At 58.3% G+C, this 26,409-nt stretch overlaps 1 protein-coding gene across 1 annotated transcript; it reads left to right on the top strand.

The window, feature by feature from the left end:
* On the top strand, window positions 1-26,323 carry LOC134428961 (uncharacterized). The gene is made up of 23 exons (XM_063176051.1): window positions 1-408; window positions 1,447-1,533; window positions 1,843-2,073; window positions 2,529-2,551; window positions 2,837-2,952; window positions 3,190-3,225; window positions 4,232-4,745; window positions 8,697-9,153; window positions 10,226-10,633; window positions 10,680-10,853; window positions 11,288-11,310; window positions 11,596-11,711; window positions 12,991-13,493; window positions 15,420-15,906; window positions 16,020-16,186; window positions 17,529-17,577; window positions 19,699-20,135; window positions 21,183-21,269; window positions 21,580-21,810; window positions 22,232-22,254; window positions 22,540-22,649; window positions 22,887-22,919; window positions 23,931-26,323. Exons 1-23 carry the CDS (start codon window positions 1-3, stop codon window positions 24,440-24,442), a joined length of 5,232 nt encoding a protein of 1,743 aa, XP_063032121.1. The 3' UTR covers window positions 24,443-26,323.
* Window positions 26,324-26,409: the final 86 nt, after the last annotated feature.

Genomic DNA, 26,409 nt, shown 5'->3' with positions numbered 1-26,409 from the left:
ATGGCTGAGGAGGTCCTGGCTCTGCGAGAGCAGCTGTTGGCCGAGGTCACCTGCCCGTTGTGCCTGGATGTGTTCGAGCAGCCCGTGCTCACGGCGTGCGGGCACAGCTTCTGCGGGCAGTGCCTGGCGGCCGTGCTGGGGGACCCCCCGCGCCCCGCCGCCTGCCCGCAGTGCCGCGCCCCGCTGGAGCCGGGCTCGCAGCGCCCCATCCGCTCCCTGGGCAACGTGGCCGGGCTGGCCCGGTCCCTGGAGGAGGTGGCGGCGCGGCCGCGGTGCCCCCAGCACGGCAAGGCCCTGGCGCTGTTCTGCGATCCCTGCGCCGCCCTGCTCTGCGCGCCCTGCCGGGACGGGCCCGAGCACCGCGGGCACCGTGTCCGCCCCGCCGAAGAGGCCGCCCGGGAGCTGCAGGTACGGGGCGGCGCCGCGAGAGGGGCCGGGGGCTTGGGCAGGGGCTGGGGGCCTCGGCTGCCCGGGCTGGGGCGGCCGAGGGGCACAGCTCAGGCTCCCCTCCGGCCACAGGCGGGGATCCCCTGCAGCAGGGGCTGGGCTCCCTCGGGGACAGCCTGGGCTCCCCTGTGGGCACAGCTCCGTGTCCTGTCCGGGCACACGTCTGGGCTCCCTTCAGGGACAGCCTGGGCTCTGCTCTGGCCATGAGCTCCTCTGCCTGTGGCTCTGGGTGCCCTCCGTGCGCGGCTGGGGCTGCTCCGAGCAGGGTCTGGGCTTCCGTCAGGGCGCGGCGCTGCTTCCCCTCCACACACAGCTTCGGCCGTGTCCCCGGCCAGCCACGGAGCTGCGGCCTCAGCCGGCGGCTGCCCGGGCTCCGTGTCTGGCTGCCAGCTTGGGCTGCTGTAGCCACCCTGCTGGGGCTGCTGCTTCTGCCATGGCCTGGCCCCAGCCCACGCAGGAGCCCAGGTCCCTCTCCCTGCTCACCCCTCGGGCTCCCCACATGGTCCCTTGTGCCCCACATGTCCCCAGCCAGGCTTTCTCCCCACAGTGTGGGCTGGGGTCTGGGATCACAGCAACGCAGGAGATGCCTCAGAGCAGGAGGAGTTTGTTAATACTCCAGCAAATTTATGGGGTGTGCCTGAGTCCCTGCTACTGGCACTGCAAATCTCTTCCCAGAAATCACACTTCCAATGTTGAGAGTTGGTCTTTTTTTAATTCAAAAACAATTTAAACCCCCACAAACTGCAGGGTTTCCCCATTAAATTATTCCGGAAATGTTTCCGTCCATAAGAGCTGTAGATGGGGATCTCCGCTGCCTGAGTTTGAAGAGTTGGGTGGTGTCACTTATCTCAAAAACTGAATCCCAGATAGTCAGGGTTTACCCCCAGTAATTGTCTGGATTGAGATTGTCCTCAGAGGCGTTGTTTGGTGACATCATCTCCCTCCTCTGAATGCCACTCCAAAATTAACAGAAATGTCCTTTTTAAATCCCTTCTCCAGAAGAAACTCCGGAGAAACCTGCTTTATTTACAAGGAGAGAAGAAAAAATTGAATCACAGAGGAGACCAGAAAAGTGAAGACCTGCAGGTGTGTGTTCCTCTCCATGTCCCCCACTGCTCACCCATGTGGCTCCCAGGAATGTCCCACCTTTCCCTCTCCCCATATATCCTTATCTCCTAATCCCTGCCAACGTTCTTTTCTCTGCCCATCTCATGTGGCCTCCTTGGGCCCATCAACATCCAGACTTGCCCCCCTGTCTCTGTTCTTCCTGCTGTTCCTGTTGCAAACCTCTGGTCCCGTTGTGTGTGATCCTTGTCCCCTCTCTGCAGCAGCCGTGTCCCTGCGGGGGCAGCCGGAGCCTGGCTGGGCTCAGGGCCTCCGTGCGGTGCCTTGCAGGTGACAGTGAGGTCGGAGCTGCAGCGAGTGGCTGAGAGCTTTGAGGAGCTGCGGCAGTGGCTGGAGGAGCAGAAAGAGACCCTGCTGGCCCAGCTGGAGCAGATGTCCCATGAGCTGGACAGTAAGAGCGAGGAATACAGGCACAGGGTTTTGGAGAGGCAGTCGCTGCTGGACACGGTGATTGCGCAGATCCAGGAGAAGGAGGAGCAGCCGGCGGTCGAGTTCCTCAAGGTGAGGCAGCATCAGCCCCTGGGCACTGTGAGCCCTGCTGGGGCTGGGGACACCCAGCTGGCACCCTGTGCATGCTGGTGCAGGCTGGGGCCATGGTGGGACACTGTGCTGTGACACTGTGACACTGTGCTGTGACACCGTGCTGTGACACGGTGACACTGTGCTGCTACACCATGCTGTGACACTGTGCTGTGACACCGTACTGTGACACTGTGACACTGTGCTGTGACACAGTGACACTGTGCTGTGACACAGTGCTGTGACACCGTGCTGTGACACCGTGCTGTGACACTGTGCTGTGCCCGCTGTGGGTCAGGGCCCTGAGGGAAGGCAGGGCTGGGATGAGGTGTGGGCTCAGCCCCAGCCCCCTTAAGCTGCTTCACACAGCTGGGCAGCCACTGCAGCTGCCTGGCCCTCGGCAGTGCCACAGCTCTCCTGTGTTTTCTCTCTTGCAGGATGTTGGCACAATCCTGAGCAGGTATGAAACAGGCTCGCTGTCCCTCTCCTCCTGCTCAGCTCCTTTGGGCAGAGCTTTGGCAGTGCTGCAGGAGCCGCCAAGGAGGTGGTTTGCCCGCTGGGGATTTGGCATTCCATGGGATGTTACCAGGGACCAGAGGCCACTGCAGCCCTCCTAAAGATGGGGTTCCTGTGCTGATAGCAGGGACACAGCTGCCCTGGGCTCTGGGGCTGCAGGGATTTCCCTGTTTCCCTGCTGGCCCTGGCTGGTGGCTGGGCTCTGAGCTCCTCTCCCTGTTCCCCTCAGCTGTGAGGCAGCCAAGGCCCCGATCCCAGAGCCAGTTTCCCCAGAGCTGCAGAAGAGCATTCAGAGCCTCACTTGGAAGAGGCAGTGGGTAGTGGACATGGTGGATAAATTCAGAGGTAAAGCCCTGCTGGCTCTGTGCTGTGCTTCCCCTGGGCTTGGCTGGCAGTGGGAAATCCTCACTGCCTGCTGCCTCTGCCTGGGGCTCAGGAGCAAAACGGCTGCTCCAGACGGGAACCCTGCCCAGGATGGGCTTTGCTGGAGCCTGGGGCTCCACACCTGGCTTGCTGCCCTGCTGGGGAGCAGGACAGGTGCCACAGGAGAGACACTCATGCATCTTCCTTTCCTTCTTCCAGTGAACCTGCGGAGTGAGATAGACTGGGGCATAAGGGGTAAGTTTGTGGAGCTGCTGAGCACAACTGAGGGGGAAAAGCTTTTCAGGATGAGTGTCCTCGTGTCCTTGGTGCAGAGATGGGCTCACAGCACATGTAAACACAGCACCTGTCTATAGCTGAGTCCCATTGTTTTGACTGGGCCTGCTATACAAATCCAGGTCTGTCCTTGTGCCAGGCAGCACCAGGGATGCTGTCCTGCAATGCCAGGGCCAGGACAGCAGGAGGCCGTGTCAGGCTGTGCCCAGTTAAGCAGAGGGGCTGTACATGATTTTAGCTGGCATTTAGGTGTGATCAGAAGTGCTTCTGCAGGTGCTCAGGGCCCCCGTGATGCAGCATTGCTGGGCTGAGCTGTGGCTGGCACCATTTGTGCTGAGGCCGCTCTCCACACTCTCCGTTGTTGGGATGATGCACTTGAGCACAGCAGAGTCGTGCCTCAGTTTCCCCCCTGCAGTCCCCGGAGGAGTGGGTTGGGCAGAGGGTCTGGGCTGGTGACACCGCACAGTGACAGCTGTGTGGCCTTGTGGCACGGCCACGGGATGGCAGCAGAACATCCCTGGTGGATGGGCAGCTGGGGCTCTGCAGCTTTGGGGCTGCCTGCTGGCTCGGCAGAGCAGGCTCCGAGCTGGGGGAGCCCTTGGCACAGGAGCAGGGACTGGCCTGGCCCCTCGTGCCTTGCAGCGCTGCCTGCTCACAGCCACGGCATGCCCTGCTCCCCACGGGCTGCACTCTGCAGCAGCTCTGGGAGCAGCTTGAGCAAAGCCCATCGTGTCTGTCCCCTGCCTGTGGGGACACTGCCTGCCTCAGTCCTGCCTCAGGGAGCATCTTTTCACCCTCGGGTGCCAGCGTGGGCACAGGGAGGCTCCCGTGTCCCATGCCAGCCGAGGGGGCTGCAGGAGTGCCCCTGGTGCTCCCAGGACAGGAGCCAGCCCCGTGGTGCAGGCTGGAGGAGAGGTGCTGGTTCTGTTCTCAGCAGGCACAGACTGATGTTTCTGTCCCCCTCTAGAGCAGGTGACGCTGGACCCAGAGACAGCGAATCCTCGCCTGATCCTCTCAAAGAACTGCAAAATGCTCCAGTTGAGATATGAAGAAAAAAACATCCCTGACAACCCCAAGAGGTTCAACGTCAGCTGCTGTGTCCTGGGCTCCCAGGGGTTCACGTCTGGGAGGCATTACTGGGACGTGGAGGTTGGAGAAGAGGGCTGGTGGGCCGTGGGGGTGGCCCTGGAGTCCGTGCCAAGGAAGACGTGGATCAACCTGCGCAGCTCTGAGAAGCTCTGGGGGCTGCTAATGACGTTCGATAGCCAGTACAGAACAGTCTGCATGACCCCTGAGGTGCTGGAGCTCAGGGAAAAAGTCCAAAGGATCAGGGTTCACCTAGAATACGAAGCGGGCCTAGTGACCTTCTACAACGCAGAGCACATGACACTGATCCAGCAGTTGGAGGCCACCTTCACTGAGAAAGTCTTCCCGTATTTTTCGGTCTCCTCAGTAGTAACCCACATCCGGGTGTGTCACTGACAGGGTGGGATGGCTGCCGGGCCCCTCTTGCATTGCCCTAAATTGTTGATTGTTCATTCACACTAGGTTATTAGAAATTTGCACTGAATAGTTTATGTTTTATCACCTGGTTTGTTCTTCCCCTCTCCTACCACATGGATTTCCTTCACCCACCCCTCTCCACAGTACTCTCCCCTGGTCTCTGCCCTGGTTTACCCCTCCTCACTGGCGTCCCATGGGCTGTGCTCCTCGTCCTCTGCCCCCCATTCCCCGGGTTAAAAGTCTCCCACCATGAGGCAACAGTCTCTTTCCCACCTTGGAAATAAACGTGCCACGTTGGTCTCTGCATGGAGAAGAGCGCTTCTGGTCTTTTGCTTTCGTCCGTGTGAGATCGAGTGGGCTGGGCTCCATGGCTAGCTGGAATGCACCCAAACAGCCCGTCCAGACACGGATTCTTACAGGGCCTGCCCGTGCCCTTGGCTGGCTGAGCAGGGAGGAGCTGTGGCAATGACACGGCATCACTCTGCAGCCTCCCTGCAGCTCTGCCTGCCCTGGACCCTCTCTGCAATTTTCCGCATCTCCTCCCGCCCAGTCCTTTGGAGCATTCAAGAAGTGCTGTCCTGCCTGGGGCTGTCTGCGTGCTGCTGTCCTGCCTAGGGGCCATGGGGATGGTGTCCTACCTCTCCCTGTGGGCACTGAGGCCACAGAATAATCGGGAGGGAGGAGGGAAGAGGCTCTGATTGTCCATGCCAGCTTTGGCAGCACTGCAGGGCTGGAGGATGCAGCCACCCTGCACTCTGGAAGCCAGGCTGGAGCCCCAAGCTGATAATGACTCCTTGAATTTTAGGTTCCATTTTCTTTGGATTCTCTGCTGCTTTGGTGCATAGCTTTAAACTTCTTATTAATTGTTAGCAAGTTCTCTTCACGGGGTAGGTAGACAAAACAATCCTTTGGTAGCATCACATGAAGGATATAAGGTCTAGGACAAAAAGTACAAATAGCAAATTGAAGAGGGAAAAACAAGCAGCATGCAAGTTCATAACCTGAAGCTGTAACTGCTTAATTAACACAAATATTTAAATGGAGCACTGTTATCATATTTCAAGAGTCCCATACCTTCTCAGGGTTTTCCTAAGGGCCTCTCTTCACAGCACAGATGCCTTCTCCTGCAGATTGTTCGATCTTCTTCCTCAGGGCTCCACCAAGGCTATGCCTGACTGGCCAGCCCAGCCCCTTTTTATCCCAGTTATCTTCATTATTCACAGCTGCAGCCCACTGAAGGACATCACAGCTGCAGCCCATCAAGAACAACTGGGAGTGACCGGGGCAAGGCCACCCATACAATACATATATTTTACTGTGACTCAAGGGCCACCTATAGAGCACAACTTGTAAAGCATGAGACCACACTTATAAAAGTGTGAGCACTCGTCCATTTTGTGACCACTTTGGGTCCCTCTTAGGTGTAGCCCTAGCCAGGCTCTTGTGCATCCCAAGGTGAATCCATGGAGGCCTTGTAATAAATCCCTGCTTTATTCTTTGAGAGCCACCAGCTGCTCATCTCTGTGGGTGGCAGCATTTTGGGGCTGCCTGGGCAGGCTCTTACCAGGGTTCCTGCCTTCCCACTGCTGGGGTGGTGCTGCAGCTCCCTGGAAGAAGTTTGGGGTTTCAGGTCAGGGCGTGCTGTCTGACAGGAGCTGACACTTCCATCTCTGGAAATTGGCCAGGCTGGATGAGGCTTTGAGCAGCCTGGCATAGTGGAAGGTGTTCCTGCCCTTGCAGGGAGGTGGAACACGATGAGCTTGGAGGTGCCTTCCCAGCCAAACCATTCTGGGATTCCATGAAAAGTGCTGTGCTGGGGCTGATGTCCTGGCAGGGAGGTGTGGGGGCAGGACAGGAGGGCCTGGCTGCAGCCCTGTGTCCCTCAGCAGCCTCCCTGCATCCCCCTCACCAGGACTGGATGCAGGTATGGGCAAGGAGGCAATGAAAAGCAGAACTGATTCTGTTTCTCCGTGGCTCGTGTCTGTCGCAGTGACAGGGACCTGGCAGAGTCCTTTTTCTCCCTAAGACTGGATGAATTCAGCTTTTTATTGGCAATGAAGCAGCTGAGGTGCCTGTTGTAGCCTGGCTGTGCCCCGCAGTGGCAGGGCCTTGGTGTGGCCAGGCTGGCAGTGCCCGTGCCCTGCTCTGTGTCACTGGCCCCACACAGCAGCTCCTGCCCCTCGTGCTGCTCCTCGCCCGCCACACACACACGAGGCTCTAACAGCCTCGGCCACTGGACCCTGCTGGGATTGAACAACATCCCGGTGACCTGAGCAGCCCAAATGTCACCAATGCCTCTGCAGAGACAGCTCCCGTGCCAGTGGGACAGCACGGCCAGCGTGGCCCTGAGCGCAGGTGGCAGTGACTCTGAAATCTGTCACGGTGGTGACAATTGACAGTGCTGTCCCCTGCTGGGACATGGACTCCACGGCTCCTGTCCCTGCAGCTTGGGCCACGGGTGAACAGTCCCCCAGCCTTCCCGGGCCTGGGCTGCTGGCAGAACTGGACACAGATGCAGCCAGAAAGCAGCTCCAGGAACAGGGGACGAGCAGGAGCCACCGCCGTCCCCAGCTGGGGCTGAGATGGGCAGTGTAGGCCCGGGCAGCAGTGCAGGGGCTCCAGATGAGTGGGGACATCAGGCTGTCACCCCGGGCTGCTGCAGGGACGCTGGGCAGGGGCTGGCAGCGCCGCCATGGCCTGTCACAGCCGCTGGCCCAGGGCCTGGGAGCCACCGGGGCAGGGAAGCTGGCGGTGGGGTGGCAGGGACACTCAGCAGGGCACGGCCATGGCAGGGCAGTAAGCGCCTGCAGAGGGATTTGTTCCACTGCCTTATCGTGTCAGGGGCTGGATGGTGCCCCCCAAACTCTCCTTGGGCCCGGCTGGCAGCACAGCAGGGTGCAGGAGGAGCAGAAGCGACGGCTGAATCCGGGGCCTTGGTTTTGGGCACCCAGCAGCTGCTGGCACTGAGCCCAGGGCAGCAGCACAGAAGGGCCAATGTGGGCCCAGCAGGCCGAGAAGCACCAGGCAGCTCGAGGGGCTCTGCTTCCCTCAGCGCTGCTGCTGCTGTGCGGGTGCTTTGGAACCGGGCTGAGAGTGCAGGAGGCCCCGGGTTTAGGACCGTTTTGGGAGAAAAACTTTTCAAGGGTTTTCCTCTGGAAAGCAAATTCAAGCGGCCCCTCCCTGAACTGGTTCAGAAAAACATTTCTGTGGAGAAAAGTTAAAAAAAAATGGTTTTTTATGGGGCAAAGAATTCATCAGCAAGAAAATTGAGCCATATTTAATATAAAAACCTCTTGCTGCTCCAAAAGAGATGACAAACTCAGGAATCCTCTTTGTGAGCTGTAGCTTGGCTCACTTAATCAGGCCCAGGTCTGGTCTGATGGGCCACAGGTGGGAGCTGCCGGTGCTCTTCTGGCTGTTCAGTGCAGAACAGGTTTAAACAGCTCCAATTAAAAGGAAAAGAAAACCCCACAGTCCAGAGATCTTCTCTGCCTCAGCTAGCTATAAGTAACTAAGACCAAAGGAGCGCTCTGTCCCGCTGCCTGTCCCTGCTGCAGACAACGCCGAACCGCAGCAGCAATGTGGAGAAGGAGAGAATGCAGTTTCCTAAAAACAAACTCCACGCTTCTTCTTCTGACCCCCTCCTCGCTGTCAGAACCAATCCTAAAGATGCAAAATTTATTTCTGAGCGACACAGACAAATAGGGATTCAAGAATCATGAAGTCACCTCAGGACACAGTGCAAGGCCTGGAGATGGGATTTCTGCAGGGCAGCTCTGAGCTGCCGCCACGGCTGAGCCAGGCTGGACGAGTTACAGCATATTGATATTTATAGGAATATAAACATTAAACCTGGCACGGACAGGGCCCCGCCCGGAGCAAGCCGCGCCTGCCGTACCGTGCGGACTGTGCCCCGGGGCAAGGCCCAGGCCCAGCCCCGCCTCGGCACCTTCCCGTCTATTCCACTCCATCGCGGCCATGGCTGAGGAGGTCCTGGCTCTGCGAGAGCAGCTGTTGGCCGAGGCCACCTGCCCGTTGTGCCTGGATGTGTTCGAGCAGCCCGTGCTCACGGCGTGCGGGCACAGCTTCTGCGGGCAGTGCCTGGCGGCCGTGCTGGGGGACCCCCCGCGCCCCGCCGCCTGCCCGCAGTGCCGCGCCCGGCTTGAGCCGGGCTCGCAGCGCCCCAACCGCTCCCTGGGCAACGTGGCCGGGCTGGCCCGGTCCCTGGAGGAGGTGGCGGCGCGGCCGCGGTGCCCCCAGCACGGCAAGGCCCTGGCGCTGTTCTGCGAGCCCTGCGCCGCCCTGCTCTGCGCGCCCTGCCGGGACGGGCCCGAGCACCGCGGGCACCGTGTCCGCCCCGCCGAAGAGGCCGCCCGGGAGCTGCAGGTACGGGGCGGCGCCGCGAGAGGGGCCGGGGGCTTGGGCAGGGGCTGGGGGCCTCGGCTGCCCGGGCTGGGGCGGCCGAGGGGCACAGCTCAGGCTCCCCTCCGGCCACAGGCGGGGATCCCCTGCAGCAGGGGCTGGGCTCCCTGGGGGACAGCCTGGGCTCCCCTGTGGGCACAGCTCCGTGTCCTGTCCGGGCACACGTCTGGGCTCCCTTCAGGGACAGCCTGGGCTCTGCTCTGGCCATGAGCTCCTCTGCCTGTGGCTCTGGGTGCCCTCCGTGCGCGGCTGGGGCTGCTCCGAGCAGGGTCTGGCCTTCCCTCAGGGCGCGGCGCTGCTTCCCCTCCACACACAGCTTCGGCCGTGTCCCCGGCCAGCCACGGAGCTGCGGCCTCAGGCGGCGGCTGCCCGGGCTCCGTGTCTGGCTGCCAGCTTGGGCTGCTGTAGCCACCCTGCTGGGGCTGCTGCTTCTGCCATGGCCTGGCCCCAGCCCACGCAGGAGCCCAAGTCCCTCTCCCTGCTCACCCCTCGGGCTCCCCACATGGTCCCTTGTGCCCCACATGTCCCCAGCCAGGCTTTCTCCCCACAGTGTGGGCTGGGGTCTGGGCTCACAGCAACGCAGGAGATGCCTCAGAGCAGGAGGAGATTGTTGATACTCAAGCAAATTTATGGTGTGTGCCTGAGTCCCTGCTACTGGCACTGCAAACCTCTTCCCAGAAATCACACTTCCAATGTTGAGAGTTGTTTTTTTTTTTTTTTTAATTCAAAAAACATTTTAAACCCCACAGACTGCAGGTTTTCCCCATTAAATTATTTCAGAAATATTAGCGGCCATAAGGGCTGTTGATGAGGAACTCCCCATCTGAAGATCTGAAGATGAAGACGGGAACTCCCCGTCTGAAGAGTTGGGTGGTTTCACTGATCTGAAAAACTCACTCCCAGACCCTCAAGGGTCACCCACAGTGACTCCCCAGATTGGGAATGTCCCCACTGGCGTTGTTTGGTGACATCATCTCCGTCCTGTGAATGCCACTCCAAAATTAACAGAAATGCCCTTTTTTAATCCCTTCTCCAGAAGAAACTCCAGAGAAACCTGCTTTCTTTACAAGAACAGAAGAAAAAATTGAATCACAGAGGAGACCAGAAAAGTAAAGACCTGCAGGTGTGTGTTCCTCTCCATGTCCCCCACTGCTCACCCATGTGGCTCCCCAGGAATGTCCCACCTTTCCCTCTCCCCATATATCCTTATCTCCTAATCCATGCCAATGTTCTTTTCTCTGCCCATCTCATGTGGCCTCCTTGGGCCCATCAACATCCAGACTTGCCCCCCTGTCTCTGTTCTTCCTGCTGCTCCTGTTGCAAACCTCTGGTCCCGTTGTGTGTGATCCTTGTCCCCTCTCTGCAGCAGCCGTGTCCCTGCGGGGGCAGCCGGAGCCTGGCTGGGCTCAGGGCCTCCGTGCGGTGCCTTGCAGGTGACAGTGAGGTCGGAGCTGCAGCGAGTGGCTGAGAGCTTTGAGGAGCTGCGGCAGTGGCTGGAGGAGCAGAAAGAGACCCTGCTGGCCCAGCTGGTGCAGATGTCCCATGAGCTGGACAGTAAGAGCGAGGAATACAGGCACAGGGTTTTGGAGAGGCAGTCGCTGCTGGACACGGTGATTGCGCAGATCCGGGAGAAGCGGGAGCAGCCGGCGGTCGAGTTCCTCAAGGTGAGGCAGCATCAGCCCCTGGGCACTGTGAGCCCTGCTGGGGCTGGGGACACCCAGCTGGCACCCTGTGCATGCTGGTGCAGGCTGGGGCCATGGTGAGACACTGTGCTGCTACACTGTGCTGTGACACTGTGACACCGTGCTGTGACACTGTGACACTGTGCTCTGACACTGTGCTGTGACACTGTGCTGTGACACTGTGCTGTGACACTGTGCTGTGACACTGTGACACTGTGCTGTGACACTGTGCAGTGACACCATGCTGTGACACTGTGCTGTGCCCGCTGTGGGTCAGGGCCCTGAGGGAAGGCAGGGCTGGGATGAGGTGTGGGCTCAGCCCCAGCCCCCTTAAGCTGCTTCACACAGCTGGGCAGCCACTGCAGCTGCCTGGCCCTCGGCAGTGCCACAGCTCTCCTGTGTTTTCTCTCTTGCAGGATGTTGGCACAATCCTGAGCAGGTATGAAACAGGCTCGCTGTCCCTCTCCTCCTGCTCAGCTCCTTTGGGCAGAGCTTTGGCAGCGCTGCAGGAGCCGCCATGGAGGTGGTTTGCCCGCTGGGGATTTGGCATTCCATGGGATGTTACCAGGGACCAGAGGCCACTGCAGCCCTCCTAAAGATGGGCTTCCTGTGCTGATAGCAGGGACACAGCTGCCCTGGGCTCTGGGGCTGCAGGGATTTCCCTGTTTCCCTGCTGGCCCTGGCTGGTGGCTGGGCTCTGAGCTCCTCTCCCTGTTCCCCTCAGCTGTGAGGCAGCCATGGCCCCGATCCCAGAGCCAGTTTCCCCAGAGCTGCAGAAGAGCATTCAGAGCCTCACTCGGAAGAGCCAGCAGGTTGTGGACATGGTGAATAAATTCAGAGGTAAAGCCCTGCTGGCTCTGTGCTGTGCTTCCCCTGGGCTTGGCTGGCAGTGGGAAATCCTCACTGCCTGCTGCCTCTGCCTGGGGCTCAGGAGCAAAACGGCTGCTCCAGACGGGAACCCTGCCCAGGATGGGCTTTGCTGGAGCCTGGGGCTCCACACCTGGCTTGCTGCCCTGCTGGGGAGCAGGACAGGTGCCACAGGAGAGACACTCATGCATCTTCCTTTCCTTCTTCCAGTGAGCCTTCGGAGTGAGATAGACTGGGGCAGAAGGGGTAAGTTTGTGGAGCTGCTGAGCACAACTGAGTGGGAAAAGCTTTTCAGGATGAGTGTCCTCGTGTCCTTGGGGCAGAGATGGGCTCACAGCACATGTGAACACAGCACCTGTCTATAGCTGAGTGCTGTTGTTTTGACTAGGATTGCTGTAAATCTCCAGGTCTGTCCCTGTGCCAGGCAGCACCAGGGATGCTGTCCTGCAATGCCAGGGCCAGGACAGCAGGAGGCCGTGTCAGGCTGTGCCCAGTTAAGCAGAGGGGCTGTACATGATTTTAGCTGGCATTTAGGTGTGATCAGAAGTGCTTCTGCAGGTGCTCAGGGCCCCCGTGATGCAGCATTGCTGGGCTGAGCTGTGGCTGGCACCATTTGTGCTGAGGCCGCTCTCCACACTCTCCGTTGTTGGGATGATGCACTTGAGCACAGCAGAGTCGTGCCTCAGTTTCCCCCCTGCAGTCCCCGGAGGAGTGGGTTGGGCAGAGGGTCTGGGCTGGTGACACCGCACAGTGACAGCTGTGTGGCCTTGTGGCACGGCCACGGGATGGCAGCAGAACATCCCTGGTGGATGGGCAGCTGGGGCTCTGCAGCTTTGGGGCTGCCTGCTGGCTCGGCAGAGCAGGCTCCGAGCTGGGGGAGCCCTTGGCACAGGAGCAGGGACTGGCCTGGCCCCTCGTGCCTTGCAGCGCTGCCTGCTCACAGCCACGGCATGCCCTGCTCCCCACGGGCTGCACTCTGCAGCAGCTCTGGGAGCAGCTTGAGCAAAGCCCATCGTGTCTGTCCCCTGCCTGTGGGGACACTGCCTGCCTCAGTCCTGCCTCAGGGAGCATCTTTTCACCCTCGGGTGCCAGCGTGGGCACAGGGAGGCTCCCGTGTCCCATGCCAGCCGAGGGGGCTGCAGGAGTGCCCCTGGTGCTCCCAGGACAGGAGCCAGCCCCGTGGTGCAGGCTGGAGGAGAGGTGCTGGTTCTGTTCTCAGCAGGCACAGACTGATGTTTCTGTCCCCCTCTAGAGCAGGTGACGCTGGACCCAGACACGGCGCATCCGCGCCTGATCCTCTCGAGGGACTGCAAAACCGTCAGGTTAGGAGCTGAAGAACAAAACGTCCCTGACACCCCCAAGAGATTCATGCAATGGTGCAGTGTCTTGGGCTCCCTGGGGTTCACGTCTGGGAGGCATTACTGGGAGGTGGAGGTCGGGGAAATTGGCTGCTGGGTCGTGGGGGTGGCCCTGGAGTCCTTGCCGAGGAAGGAGCCAATCTACCTGGACAGATCTGGGAAGGTCTGGGGGCTGGAGGAGGAGTGGATTGGCCAATACAGAGCAGTCTGTAAGACCTCACCCCCGGTGGCACTGAGGGAAAAGCTGCAGAGAATCAGGGTCTGCCTGGACTATGAAATGGGCCGAGTGACCTTCTACAACGCAAAGGACCTGACGCAGATCTTGCAGTTGGAGGTCACCTTCACTGAGAAAGTCTTCCCGTATTTTTTGCTCTATTTAAAACCAACCCAGATCCGGGTGTGTGACTGACAGGGTGGGATGGCTGCCGGGCCCCTGCCCGTGCCCTTGGCTGGCTGAGCAGGGAGGAGCTGTGGCAATGACACGGCATCACTCTGGGTACAGTGATACAAGGACCAGGCCCAAAAGTATAAACAACAGTGAATTGAAGAGAGAAAAACAAGGAGGATGGGACTTCATAACCTAAAGCTGTAATTGGTCAATTAACTCCAATATTCAAATAGAGCAGAACTTATAAAAGCATGAGACCACACTTATGAAAGTGTGAGCGGTCGTCCATTTTGAGATCACTTTGGGTCCATCTTGGCTGTAGCCCTGGTTGGGCTCTTGTGTTGCCCAAGGTGAATCCATGGAGGCCTTGTAATAAATCCCTGCTTTATTCTTTGAGAGTCACCAGCTGCTCATTGCTGTGGGTGGGAGCATTCTGGGGCTACCTGCTGCTGCTGCTGCTGCTGCTGTGCGGGTGCTTTGGAGCCGGGCTGAGGGTGCAGGAGGCACCGGGAGAGGCGCCGGAGCCGTGCGCTGCGGGGATGGAGGCCGGAGCCCTCGTGGCGGCAGCAGCCGGGCCTTGGGGGCATTTCGGGCGAGCGGGCCAGGCCGGCAGCGCAGGGAGGCAGCGCAGGGTCAGCCTGGGCTCCCTCCGGGCGCAGCTGCCGCCCCGGCACAATCCCTTCAGAGCGCCCTGAGGCAGCCCGGCTGGCCGGGAGCGGCTCCGCCCAGAGCCGGGCCTCGGAAGGATCGCGGGGCGCGGCCTGGGGAAGGGGCTCCGCTCCCTGCTCCGACCGCCATCGGGGCCGGGCCGGGGCAAAGCTCCCAGCCCCGTGACAGGTTATTAAATGTTATAGATGGATAATGAGATGATTTGCCCTCGCAAGTGGAAGATAACCATTGTGTGAATATTAAGAAAAGCTTTAGAGATGTATAGTTATCTTATTGCTGTTTGGATGTCCTCTGTTCTCCCCATGGTTCCTTTCCCCCCCTGTATCGTTGCCATCAGACACCCGGGGCTGTCTAGGACAGGTACAAGGAAGGCTGCACGTGTGTGTTCCTTACCTGGGGCAGGTGGGAATGGAAAAGCTTGGTGCTTAGGGGGTGCGGCATGGCAACACCTGACCTCCAACTCAGTTACAAGAAAGTAATTTCCACCTATAAATGGCAAAGAAGAGCAGGCTGACAGACTTTGGGAAGGGCCAGGGCTGGCTGATGAAACCCCTGGGGTATAAAACACTGAGCATCCATCTTGGAGAAGAACTGGCTCATGGTATGTACACAGGCAGTTTTCCGCTCTGCGAATTTTTCCTTAGGTAGTCCTTTGTTGTATTTTTGTTAAGGTTTAATAAAGCTTTTTAAATTGTCAAAGTGAGCAGTTGTGTCTCACAATGGGGGCTCGTACAACTGGGATATAAAGCCTCTTCCCCTGTGGCCCAGGAGATTTCAGAGGAATGGTGCCGCTGCTGATTTTATCAGATCCAACGACTTCTCTTGGGAACATCAGTGATTGCAGGTAAATCTGGGACTACAAAGGACTATGTAATGAAAAAGAAGAAGGATCTAGAGGATTGTGAGTATGTGTATGCCTGAACTGTGAGTGAAGTAGTTTTGGGAGTGTGCTTACAGTAAAAGATCCTCATATTTATTCTGGTCAGAATACGGTTCTGTAATCCCAGGATATGAACGTGAGCTTCACATTAGTAATACACAGATTACATTAATAATAGGATTCACATTAGTAATACACAGATCCGTCCTGGTCTGTTGAAGCTTCAGGATAGTGGATGGTTGGAAACAGGGCGGGAGGCGGGAGAGAAGAAGGGAGGAACTCTGGAACGGGCGGGACGCGTGTGCAAGAAGGGCTGAAATGCCGCGGGCGGGATGCGTGAAAGACAAAAGCAGGGGCCTCCGGCAGGCGGGACGCGTAACATTAAGGGAGTTTTTAAAAGCTCGAGAGCAGCTGGAATTGGCCAAGTAGAGATCCACGGTGTTAAAGTGATAGCGAAAATCACCACTCAGCAGAAAATGGCTCTCGTGGCGGCACGGGCAGTCGAAGCACCTTTCCCGTGCCGCGGGCGGCTGGGGGCAGGAGGAAATCACCATTTAGCGGAAAATGACGCTCGGAGGCGGCGGGGGCCGTGGGTAGCGGAGGGGCGGCCAGCGGCGGCTTTCGCCGAATGCGCGGAGCTCCCGGCCGGGGACCGCGCGTACCGCACGGGCGGCAGCGAGCCGGGAACCCCTGGCGCGGTGCCTGTCGGCAGCTCCGAGCCAACGGAGCGGGGCTGCGGCCCCCGGACGCACAGGAGCCCAGGGCTGCCGCTAGCAAAGGCTGCCCGCATGGACCAGGGCGCTTCGGAGGCGCGGGAGCACCGGCGCCGAGAGCCTTTGAGCTTTGGGCGGCGGAGCCCAGAGCCGCGGCTCTGTCAGGGCGGGCTGCCGGCCACGGGACAGCCGCTTTCGTAAACCGAGGCATTCACAGGTGCGGAGCCGCCGGCGGAGCGGGCAGGCTCGGCTGTGCCATCTTGCCAATGCCAGCGGTGCCCAGCCTGGCGGCAGTGCCGCGGGACGTGTCCAGCGCAGAGCCACAGCCCAGCACGGCGGGGCTGAGCAAACGCGGGGCGGGAGCGGAGCGGGGCAAGGACCGGCGGCCAGCCCGGGCCGAGCGCGTCTGCCCCGCGGCGGTGCGCTGCGGCTGGCTCCAGGTCGGCTAAGAAACAAACACAAAACCAAAACCAAACCAAAACCCTCCGGCGGGCAGGTCCGGGGCCCGTGCGAGCGGCGGCAAGTGTTAGAGCCGCGGGCAGCCGGTCTGGTTGGATGGCGGAGCCGAGGGAGAGGCGGGACATGTGCAACCCCCTCTGCCCAGCAGCGCTCCTGGCAGCCTCAGACCATCGGAAGGGAGCCGCCACGGCCCGTGGAGACTCGGCACTGCTGGGGAGGGGCAGCTGTGCCCGGCAGGGCTGGCCGGGACACGGAGCTGCAGAACCCGCCGCGATCACATCGGCACGGAGCCGCGAAAACGCGAGAGCACCAGGGCAGCGGCTCAGCAGCTGCTTCCGCTGCTCTTCCGAGAATATGAGGTGCTTCCGAGAATATGACGTGCTTCGAAAGAAGAAGGCAAAGCTTCACTTTCTTTTTCTCCCTTTTCTTTCTTTCTCTCTCTTTTTAAGTAATCAAGGAGACAAGTTCTGTCGGGGAAACCAGCAGTCGTCTCAAAGCACCCCTTTTTTAGTTAAAAGATAACAGGTATCCCTTCACAAAACACAACCGTGTAGGTCTGAAAGGGGTAGAGAACACCAAGATCCATTTATTTACTCTTTGAGCAGTGCATTTGTAGAGATTTCTTGTTCACTGTCACATATTTAGATGTTGTACATCGCTGGCCAGTTTTGTGTGCAGATCCAGTTGTGCTGGATGTTGTGAGATGGGTTGGGAAGCATCTGCTGACATTGCACTTTCATGAGTGCGTTTGGGATCCCCTCATTTGCAAACGTGCAGGGCCTTCCAAGGAAAGCACTTTGCGAGTGCCTTGCAGAGACTTTGCACAGGGATGCTGATGGCAGCGGGACATCTCAGCAGTATCAGAGCCGAGCTGTTCTCCCTGTGTGAGGGGGTTGATGCACTGCCTGACTGTGTTGAATTGCTTGGGCAGTTCAAAGACTGGTTTGATGGGAATTTTTGTGTGCTGCCAAGGTGAGAGATGGGGGATGGCAGTCCAATGCAGTCTGTCTTTAACATTTCCTTGAAAACAACACTGTCTGATCCCACCCCAAAGGCACGGAAGGTAAAATCCTCCCTCGAAGTGGCAGGGTGGTAACAAACAGTAGATATCCTACTACTCTCTCCCCAAAAGAGCTCTGGGGAGTGCTTTACACGCATGTGCCAGTGTGTATCTGTGGCTACACGTGTACCAAGGTGTGTGAGTCTGCACAAGCAATACCTGTGTGTGCCAGTGTGCACAGCTCAGAGTGCACACACAGGTACCACGGTGTAGGTGCGTTGTGTGCATTATTACGTGCGTGTGTGTTCAATTTTCCTCTCAAGTATGACTATGTTGGGTACAGCCCTGTGCTTGTGAGTGTGCACAGGCTCTGTAAGTGTGAGCACAGCCCTATGTAAGATATGTGTGTTGGTAACACAGCCCATATTAGCGTGCACACATTTATATGCTTGTGTTAGTGCACACAGTTCTCCGTCCAAGGAAATCTGGTGTTTGTGAGCACGTGTGCATGAGCAGAGACTGTACATCCATCAGTGAGTGTCTCCGTGGCACACGTGCGGCAGCGTGTGCGAGCAGAGCCTGCACAGCTCCGTGGGTGTGTGCAGGTGAGTGCTGCTGACAGGTACCTCTGCATGCCAAGGCTCCACACCAGTAAACAAATCCCTGTGTGTGTGCACCAGTCCTGCACACAGCCCTGCGTGCGGGCACGGGCTGAGCACACCCAGAAACACGGCTCTGGATGCACAGCCCTGTGCCTCCGGCTGCTGTGTGACCTGAGAAAACAGAGCTGTGTGTTTGTGTGTGTCACTGTGTGTGTGTCACTACTGAGCTCTACTGACCAGAGGAGCCCCAGCTCCCTGTCTGCAATATATACAGTTCAGCTTAGTTTGTAACAGAGATACAAACCGACCCATTCCAACTGTTGTTATTTACATCCTCACCTTGTGCCTTAATTTTGCTGTAGACTTGGTAAAACCTATAAATGTGTACTGCACTTTGTGAAAGACAAGTGAAAGCTTCGCAACTATTCTAAGTGCTTTAAATAACTGTTTAAGTAACATTTTTGAACAAAAAATTTAAATTGTAATGGTCATTTAATATAATTGTGCTGTGAAAATTACAGGTATCTGTTAAGGGGAGGGACAATGAGAAACATTAAAATGATTCACTTAAAACTGAAGTATAGTGAGAACCAGAGGGCAAGACCAGGTTGGCCCCTGTACTCACCACCGAGAAGATCAGAGTAACCCTGCTGCAGCAGCAACCCTGAGGGCACGGGAGGTGGGGGTAAAAGCCATACTGGACCTCTGTTCACAAACTCTACCAATCATTTTACTTAGAACCCTCTTCCACTGTCCTCGCTCACATCAGCTGATACTATTAAAAATAAGTTAATTGCTTGAGCCAAATAACTGATAAAATATAAAAGGGGGGATTGCTATTGTTGGATAATGAGATGATTTGCCCTGGCAAGTAAAAGATAACTATTGTGTGAATATTAAGAAAAGCTTTAGTAATGTATTTTTATGTTATTGTAGTTTAGATGTCCTCTGTTCTCCTCATGGTTCCCTTTCCCCCCCTGTATTGTTGCCATCAGACAGCCGGGCTGTCTAGGACAGGTACAAGGAAGGCTGCACGTGTGTGTCCCTTACCTGGGGCAGGTGGGAATGGAAAAGCTTGGTGCTTAGGGGGTGCGGCATGGCAACACCTGACCTCCAACCCAGTTAGAGAGAAGTCTTGACCGATAAATGGCAAAGAAGAGCTGCCTGACAGACTTTGAGAAGGGCCAGGGCTGGTGATGCAATCTCAGGGGTATAAAAGATTGAGCATCCATCTGGAACCGGCCCAGTGGTATGCACTAGGGCAGTTCTGCGCGCCACGGGCTGCAACTTTTTCCTTATGTAGTCCTTTGTTGTATGTTTGCTAAGGTTTCAGAAACCGTTTTGAATTTTCAAAGTGAACAGTGGTTTCTAATATTAATGATTCAACTGATTTAAGCATCCCCAGCATCCACGGGCGCTGGCAGCACAGTGCCGGCTGCACCCTGGGAGAAGGCTGGGATGAAGGCTCAGACTTGCACTCACACTCACACTCGCACTGACACTCACACTCTCCCTCATGCTCACGCTCACACCCACCCCATCCCTCCCTTTCCGCGGCCGCTGCTGCGGCCCCGCTCCCGTGGCCTGCAGACACGGGCACACGCAGCGCACACAGCGGCCCTGTGCTTCTGTCCCCCCGGGGTTTTCCTGCTCCTTCCTCCCCTGCTTGCACACACGCACATGGACACGGACACGCGTGTGAGAAATGTCAGATGCAGGCACAGGAATCTGCGCAGGGAGAGAAGGGGACATTCCCAGGCGCACACATACACACACACACGCACACACACACAGACACACTCTTACACACTCCCACCACGAAGCCCATTCGCGCCACACCCCTGCCTCGCCCCAGAGCGGTCCCGACCGCGGGCCGCTTCCTCCTCGGCAGCTTCCCGTTTATTCCACTCCATCGCGGCCATGGCTGAGGAGGTCCTGGCTCTGCGAGAGCAGCTGTTGGCCGAGGCCACCTGCCCGTTGTGCCTGGATGTGTTCGAGCAGCCCGTGCTCACGGCGTGCGGGCACAGCTTCTGCGGGCAGTGCCTGGCGGCCGTGCTGGGGGACCCCCCGCGCCCCGCCGCCTGCCCGCAGTGCCGCGCCCCGCTGGAGCCGGGCTCGCAGCGCCCCATCCGCTCCCTGGGCAACGTGGCCGGGCTGGCCCGGTCCCTGGAGGAGGTGGCGGCGCGGCCGCGGTGCCCCCAGCACGGCAAGGTCCTGGCGCTGTTCTGCGAGCCCTGCGCCGCCCTGCTCTGCGCGCCCTGCCGGGACGGGCCCGAGCACCGCGGGCACCGTGTCCGCCCCGCCGAAGAGGCCGCCCGGGAGCTGCAGGTACGGGGCGGCGCCGCGAGAGGGGCCGGGGGCTTGGGCAGGGGCTGGGGGCCTCGGCTGCCCGGGCTGGGGCGGCCGAGGGGCACAGCTCAGGCTCCCCTCCGGCCACAGGCGGGGATCCCCTGCAGCAGGGGCTGGGCTCCCTCGGGGACAGCCTGGGCTCCCCTGTGGGCACAGCTCCGTGTCCTGTCCGGGCACACGTCTGGGCTCCCTTCAGGGACAGCCTGGGCTCTGCTCTGGCCATGAGCTCCTCTGCCTGTGGCTCTGGGTGCCCTCCGTGCGCGGCTGGGGCTGCTCCGAGCAGGGTCTGGGCTTCCCTCAGGGCGCGGCGCTGCTTCCCCTCCACACACAGCTTCGGCCGTGTCCCCGGCCAGCCACGGAGCTGCGGCCTCAGGCGGCGGCTGCCCGGGCTCCGTGTCTGGCTGCCAGCTTGGGCTGCTGTAGCCACCCTGCTGGGGCTGCTGCTTCTGCCATGGCCTGGCCCCAGCCCACGCAGGAGCCCAGGTCCCTCTCCCTGCTCACCCCTCCGGCTCCCCACATGGTCCCTTGTGCCCCACATGTCCCCAGCCAGGCTTTCTCCCCACAGTGTGGGCTGGGGTCTGGGATCACAGCAACGCAGGAGATGCCTCAGAGCAGGTGGAGTTTGTTTACTCCAGCAAATTTATGGGGTGTGCCTGAGTCCCTGCTACTGGCACTGCAAACCTCTTCCCGGAAATCACACTTCCAATGTTAAAAGTTGGTTTTTCTAATTAAAAAAACCCAAAAAAATAAAAAGCCACTAAGGCCAGGGTTTCCACATGAAGTTATTCCAGAAATGTTTCTGGCCATATGACCTGTGGATGGGGTCTCCCCAGGCTGACTAAAGTAACTGTGGAGAGTTGGGTGCTGCCTTTGAGCTGAAAACTCACTCCCAGACCCTCAGAGGTTATCCCCAGGGACTCCCCAGATGGGGATTGTCCCCACAGGTGTTGTTTGGTGACATCATCTCCCTTCTGTTAATGCCACTCCAAAATTAACACAAATGCCTTTTTTTAATCCCTGTCCCAGGAGACACTCCAGAGAAACCTGCTTTCTTTGCAAGAACAGAAGGAAAAGTTGAAGAGCAGAGGAGACCGGAAAAGTGAACACCCGCAGGTGTGTGTTCCTCTCCATGTCCCCCACTGCTCACCCATGTGGCTCCCCAGGAATGTCCCACCTTTCCTTCTCCCCATATATCCTTATCTCCTAATCCCTGCCAACGTTCTTTTCTCTGTCCATCTCATGTGGCCTCCTTGGGCCCATCAACATCCAGACTTGCCCCCCCGTCTCCGTTCTTCCTGCTGCTCCTGTTGCAAACCTCTGGTCCCGTTGTGTGTGATCCTTGTCCCCTCTCTGCAGCAGCCGTGTCCCTGCGGGGGCAGCCGGAGCCTGGCTGGGCTCAGGGCCTCCGTGCGGTGCCTTGCAGGTGACAGTGATATTGGAGTTGCGGAGTGCAATTCAGACATACGAGGAGCTGCAGCAGTGCCTGGAGGAGCAGAAGAAATTCGTGCAGGTCCAGCTGGAGCAGCTGTCCCATGAGCTGTTCAGTAAGAGTGAGGAATACAGGCACAGGGTTTTGGAGAGGCAGTCGCTGCGGGACAGGGTGATTGCGCAGATCCAGGAGAAGCGGGAGCAACCGGCGGTCGAGTTCCTCATGGTGAGGCAGCATCAGCCCCTGGGCACTGTGAGCCCTGCTGGGGCTGGGGACACCCAGCTGGCACCCTGTGCATGCTGGGGCAGGCTGGGGCCATGGTGGGACACTGTGCTGCTACACTGTGCTGTGACACTGTGACACCGTGCTGTGCCACCGTGCTGTGACACCGTGACACTGTGCTGTGACACCGTGCTGTGACACTGTGCTGTGACACTGTGACACCGTGCTGTGACACCGTACTGTGACACTGTGCTGTGACACTGTGCTGTGCCCGCTGTGGGTCAGGGCCCTGAGGGAAGGCAGGGTTGGGATGAGGTGTGGGCTCAGCCCCAGCCCCCTTAAGCTGCTTCACACAGCTGGGCAGCCACTGCAGCTGCCTGGCCCTCGGCAGTGCCACAGCTCTCCTGTGTTTTCTCTCTTGCAGGATGTTGGCACAATCCTGAGCAGGTATGAAACAGGCTCGCTGTCCCTCTCCTCCTGCTCAGCTCCTTTGGGCACACCTTTAGCAGCGCTGCAGGAGCCTCCAAGGAGGTGGTTTGCCCCACTGGGGATTTGGCATTCCATGGGATGTTACAGGGACCAGAGGCCACTGCAGCCCTCCTAAAGATGGGGTTCCTGTGCTGATAGCAGGGACACAGCTGCCCTGGGCTCTGGGGCTGCAGGGATTTCCCTGTTTCCCTGCTGGCCCTGGCTGGTGGCTGGGCTCTGAGCTCCTCTCCCTGTTCCCCTCAGCTGTGAGGCAGCCATGGCCCCGATCCCAGTCTCCCCAGAGCTGCAGAAGAGCATTCAGAGCCACTATCAGAAGAGCAAACAACTCATGGCCATGGTGGATCAATTCAGAGGTAAAGCCCTGCTGGCTCTGTGCTGTGCTTCCCCTGGGCTTGGCTGGCAGTGGGAAATCCTCACTGCCTGCTGCCTCTGCCTGGGGCTCAGGAGCAAAACGGCTGCTCCAGACGGGAACCCTGCCCAGGATGGGCTTTGCTGGAGCCTGGGGCTCCACACCTGGCTTGCTGCCCTGCTGGGGAGCAGGACAGGTGCCACAGGAGAGACACTCATGCATCTTACTTTCCTTCTTCCAGTGAACATGTGTCACAAGATAGACTGGCAAAGGGGTAAGTTTGTGGAGCTGCTGAGCACAACTGATTGGGAAAAGCTTTCCAGGATGAGGGTACTCATGTCCTTGGTGCAGAGATGGGCTCACAGCACATGTAAACCCACCATCTGTCTAGAGCTGAGTCCCATTGTTTTGACTGGGCCTGCTGTACAAATCCTGGTCTGTCCCTGTGCCAGGCAGCACCAGGGATGCTGTCCTGTGACACCAGGCCAGGGCCAGGACAGCAGGAGGCCGTGTCAGGCTGTGCCCAGTTAAGCAGAGGGGCTGTACATGATTTTAGCTGGCATTTAGGTGTGATCAGAAGTGCTTCTGCAGGTGCTCAGGGCCCCCGTGATGCAGCATTGCTGGGCTGAGGTGTGGCTGGCACCATTTGTGCTGAGGCCGCTCTCCACACTCTCCGTTGTTGGGATGATGCGCTTGAGCACAGCAGAGTCGTGCCTCAGTTTCCCCCCTGCAGTCCCCGGAGGAGTGGGTTGGGCAGAGGGTCTGGGCGGGTGACACCGCACAGTGACAGCTGTGTGGCCTTGTGGCACGGCCACGGGATGGCAGCAGAACATCCCTGGTGGATGGGCAGCTGGGGCTCTGCAGCTTTGGGGCTGCCTGCTGGCTCGGCAGAGCAGGCTCCGAGCTGGGGGAGCCCTTGGCACAGGAGCAGGGACTGGCCTGGCCCCTCGTGCCTTGCAGCGCTGCCTGCTCACAGCCACGGCATGCCCTGCTCCCCACGGGCTGCACTCTGCAGCAGCTCTGGGAGCAGCTTGAGCAAAGCCCATCGTGTCTGTCCCCTGCCTGTGGGGACACTGCCTGCCTCAGTCCCGCCTCAGGGAGCATCTTTTCACCCTCGGGTGCCAGCGTGGGCACAGGGAGGCTCCCGTGTCCCATGCCAGCCGAGGGGGCTGCAGGAGTGCCCCTGGTGCTCCCAGGACAGGAGCCAGCCCCGTGGTGCAGGCTGGAGGAGAGGTGCTGGTTCTGTTCTCAGCAGGCACAGACTGATGTTTCTGTCCCCCTCTAGAGCAGGTGACGCTGGACCCAGACACGGCGCATCCTCACCTGCTGCTCTTGGACGACGACAAAGAGGTCTGGTTCAGAAATGAAGAACAAAACCTCCCTGACAACCCCAAGAGGTTCACAGGCAGCCTCAGTGTCTTGGGCTCCCAGGGGTTCACATCTGGGAGGCATTACTGGGAGGTGGAGGTTGGAGAAGAAGACTACTGGGCCGTGGGGGTGGCCCTGGAGTCTGTGCCCAGGAGGAAGCCAATCTACCATGGCAGCTCTGAAAAGGCCTGGGTGCTGCAACTGCACTGCGGCTACTACTGGGCACAATCTGTGTCCTCTGAGTGTCTGGCACTCAAGGAAAAGCTCCGGAGGATCAGGGTCTGCCTGCACTATGAAATGGGCCTAGTGACCTTCTACAATGCAAAGGAAATGATGCAGATCTTCGAGTTTAAGGCCACCTTCACTGAGAAAGTCTTCCCGTATTTTTCGGTCTCCTCAGAAGGAACCCACATCCGGGTGTGTCACTGACAGGGTGGGATGGCTGCCGGGCCCCTCTTGCATTGCCCTAAATTGTTGATTGTTCTTTCACACTGGGTGAATGGAGACTTCCACTGTATAGTCTCTATATTGCACTGAATAGTTTATGTTATATCACATGGTTTGTTCTTCCCCTCTCCTACCACATGGATTTCCTTCACCCACCCCTCTCCCCAGTACCCTCCCCTGGTCTCTGCCCTGGTTTACCCCTCCTCACTGTGTCCCATGGGCTGTGCTCCTCGTCCTCTGCACCCCATTCCCCGGGTTAGAAGGCTCCCACCATGAGGCAACAGTCTCTTTCCCACCTCGCACTCAGGGAAAAACTCCAGAGAATCAGGGTTTGCCTGGACTATGAAATGGGCCGAGTGACCTTTTATAACGCAAAGAACATGAGCCTGATCCTGCAATTGGAGGCCACCTTCACTGAGAATGTCTTCCCGTATTTTTGGATCTGCTCAGAAGATACCCAGATCTGGGTGTGTGACTGACAGGGTGGGATGGCTGCCAGGCCCCTGCCCGTGCCCTTGGCTGGCTGAGCAGGGAGGAGCTGTGGCAATGACACGGCATCAGTCTGCAGCCTCCCTGCAGCTCTGCCTGCCCTGGACCCTCTCTGCAATTTTCCGCATCTCCTCCCGCCCAGTCCTTTGGAGCATTCAAGAAGAGCTGTCCTGCCTGGGGCTGTCTGCGTGCTGCTGTCCTGCCTAGGGGCCATGGGGATGGTGTCCTACCTCTCCCTGTGGGCACTGAGGCCACAGAATAATCGGGAGGGAGGAGGGAAGAGGCTCTGATTGTCCATGCCAGCCTTTGGCAGCACTGCAGGGCTGGAGGATGCAGCCACCCTGCACTCTGGAAGCCAGGCTGGAGCCCCAAACTGATAATGATGTCTTCAATTTTATGTTTCATGGTTTTTGGATTCTGTGCTGCTTTGGTGCGTAGCTCTGAGCTTCATGTTAAGTGTTAGGAAGTTCTTTTCACAGGGTAGGTAGACAAAACAATCCTTTTGTAGCTTGAGACCAAGGATAGAAGGTCCCGGCGCAAAAAATAAAAACAACAGAGAATTGAAGAGAGAGAAAGGAGGAGGATGGTACTTCATAACCTAAAACTGTATTTGGAAAATTAACTCAAATATTTTTAATGAAGCAGAACTTATAAAAGCGTGAGACCACTTGCTTTGGGTCCATCTTGGATGTAGCCCCGGCCAGGCTACTGCCCAAAACGTAGCCATTGAGGCCTTTTACCAAATCCCTACCTTATTCTTTAAATCTATCTAGCCTGTGTTCTAGGTCAATCTGCATAAGGCCTCAGTTCTGGCACCCCAATGGGACAGAACCCACAGTCCCTGGCTCAGGAAGCCAATGCCTTATCCATTAGTGGTGGTAACTGCTCAAAAATTTGTAAAAAGGAAAATGTTCAGGGATCGATAGCAGGAGTTAGGGAAGAGCAGCAGGAGCTGGGGTGTGATGGTGGTCTCTGAGATTTGGTATGCTTGGGGAAAGAGCGGACACCCCACATATTTATCCAGGAACTGGCATTGTGTGCCTGGCAGGGCTCAGGCAGAGCAACACGGCTTGTGGGTCTTGTCCTGGAGATCTCCTGGATCCAAAGCGATCAGCTGGACACAGCAGCTTCTGGAATCACCAGAGAGATATGGCAGAGGATTTGCCAGGGGCTGGACAGCAAGATCTGTCAACCCGGTGCTGAGGAGAAGCTGCGTGTCCTAAAGAGTTCATGTGGAGTACAAGTGCGGGACTGTCAGTCTCTCTTCTCCTGCTCCTCTCTCCGTGAACCCCATCCTGGTGTCGCAGGCCGGTGCCCTGCCGTATTTCCCCAGCCGCTCACCAAACCCCCATAAAGTGGCTTTTACAAAGTGGCTTTTGTTCTCATGGAGAGCTTATTTGAAGAGAAATTATATGGGAAGGGCTCTTTGAGGAGAAATGATATGAGAAGGGCTCTTTGTG

This window comes from Melospiza melodia, chromosome 1 (genome assembly GCF_035770615.1).
Source record: "Melospiza melodia melodia isolate bMelMel2 chromosome 1, bMelMel2.pri, whole genome shotgun sequence".
Classification (NCBI taxonomy): domain Eukaryota; kingdom Metazoa; phylum Chordata; class Aves; order Passeriformes; family Passerellidae; genus Melospiza; species Melospiza melodia.
This window is presented reverse-complemented; position numbering and strand designations above follow the sequence as displayed.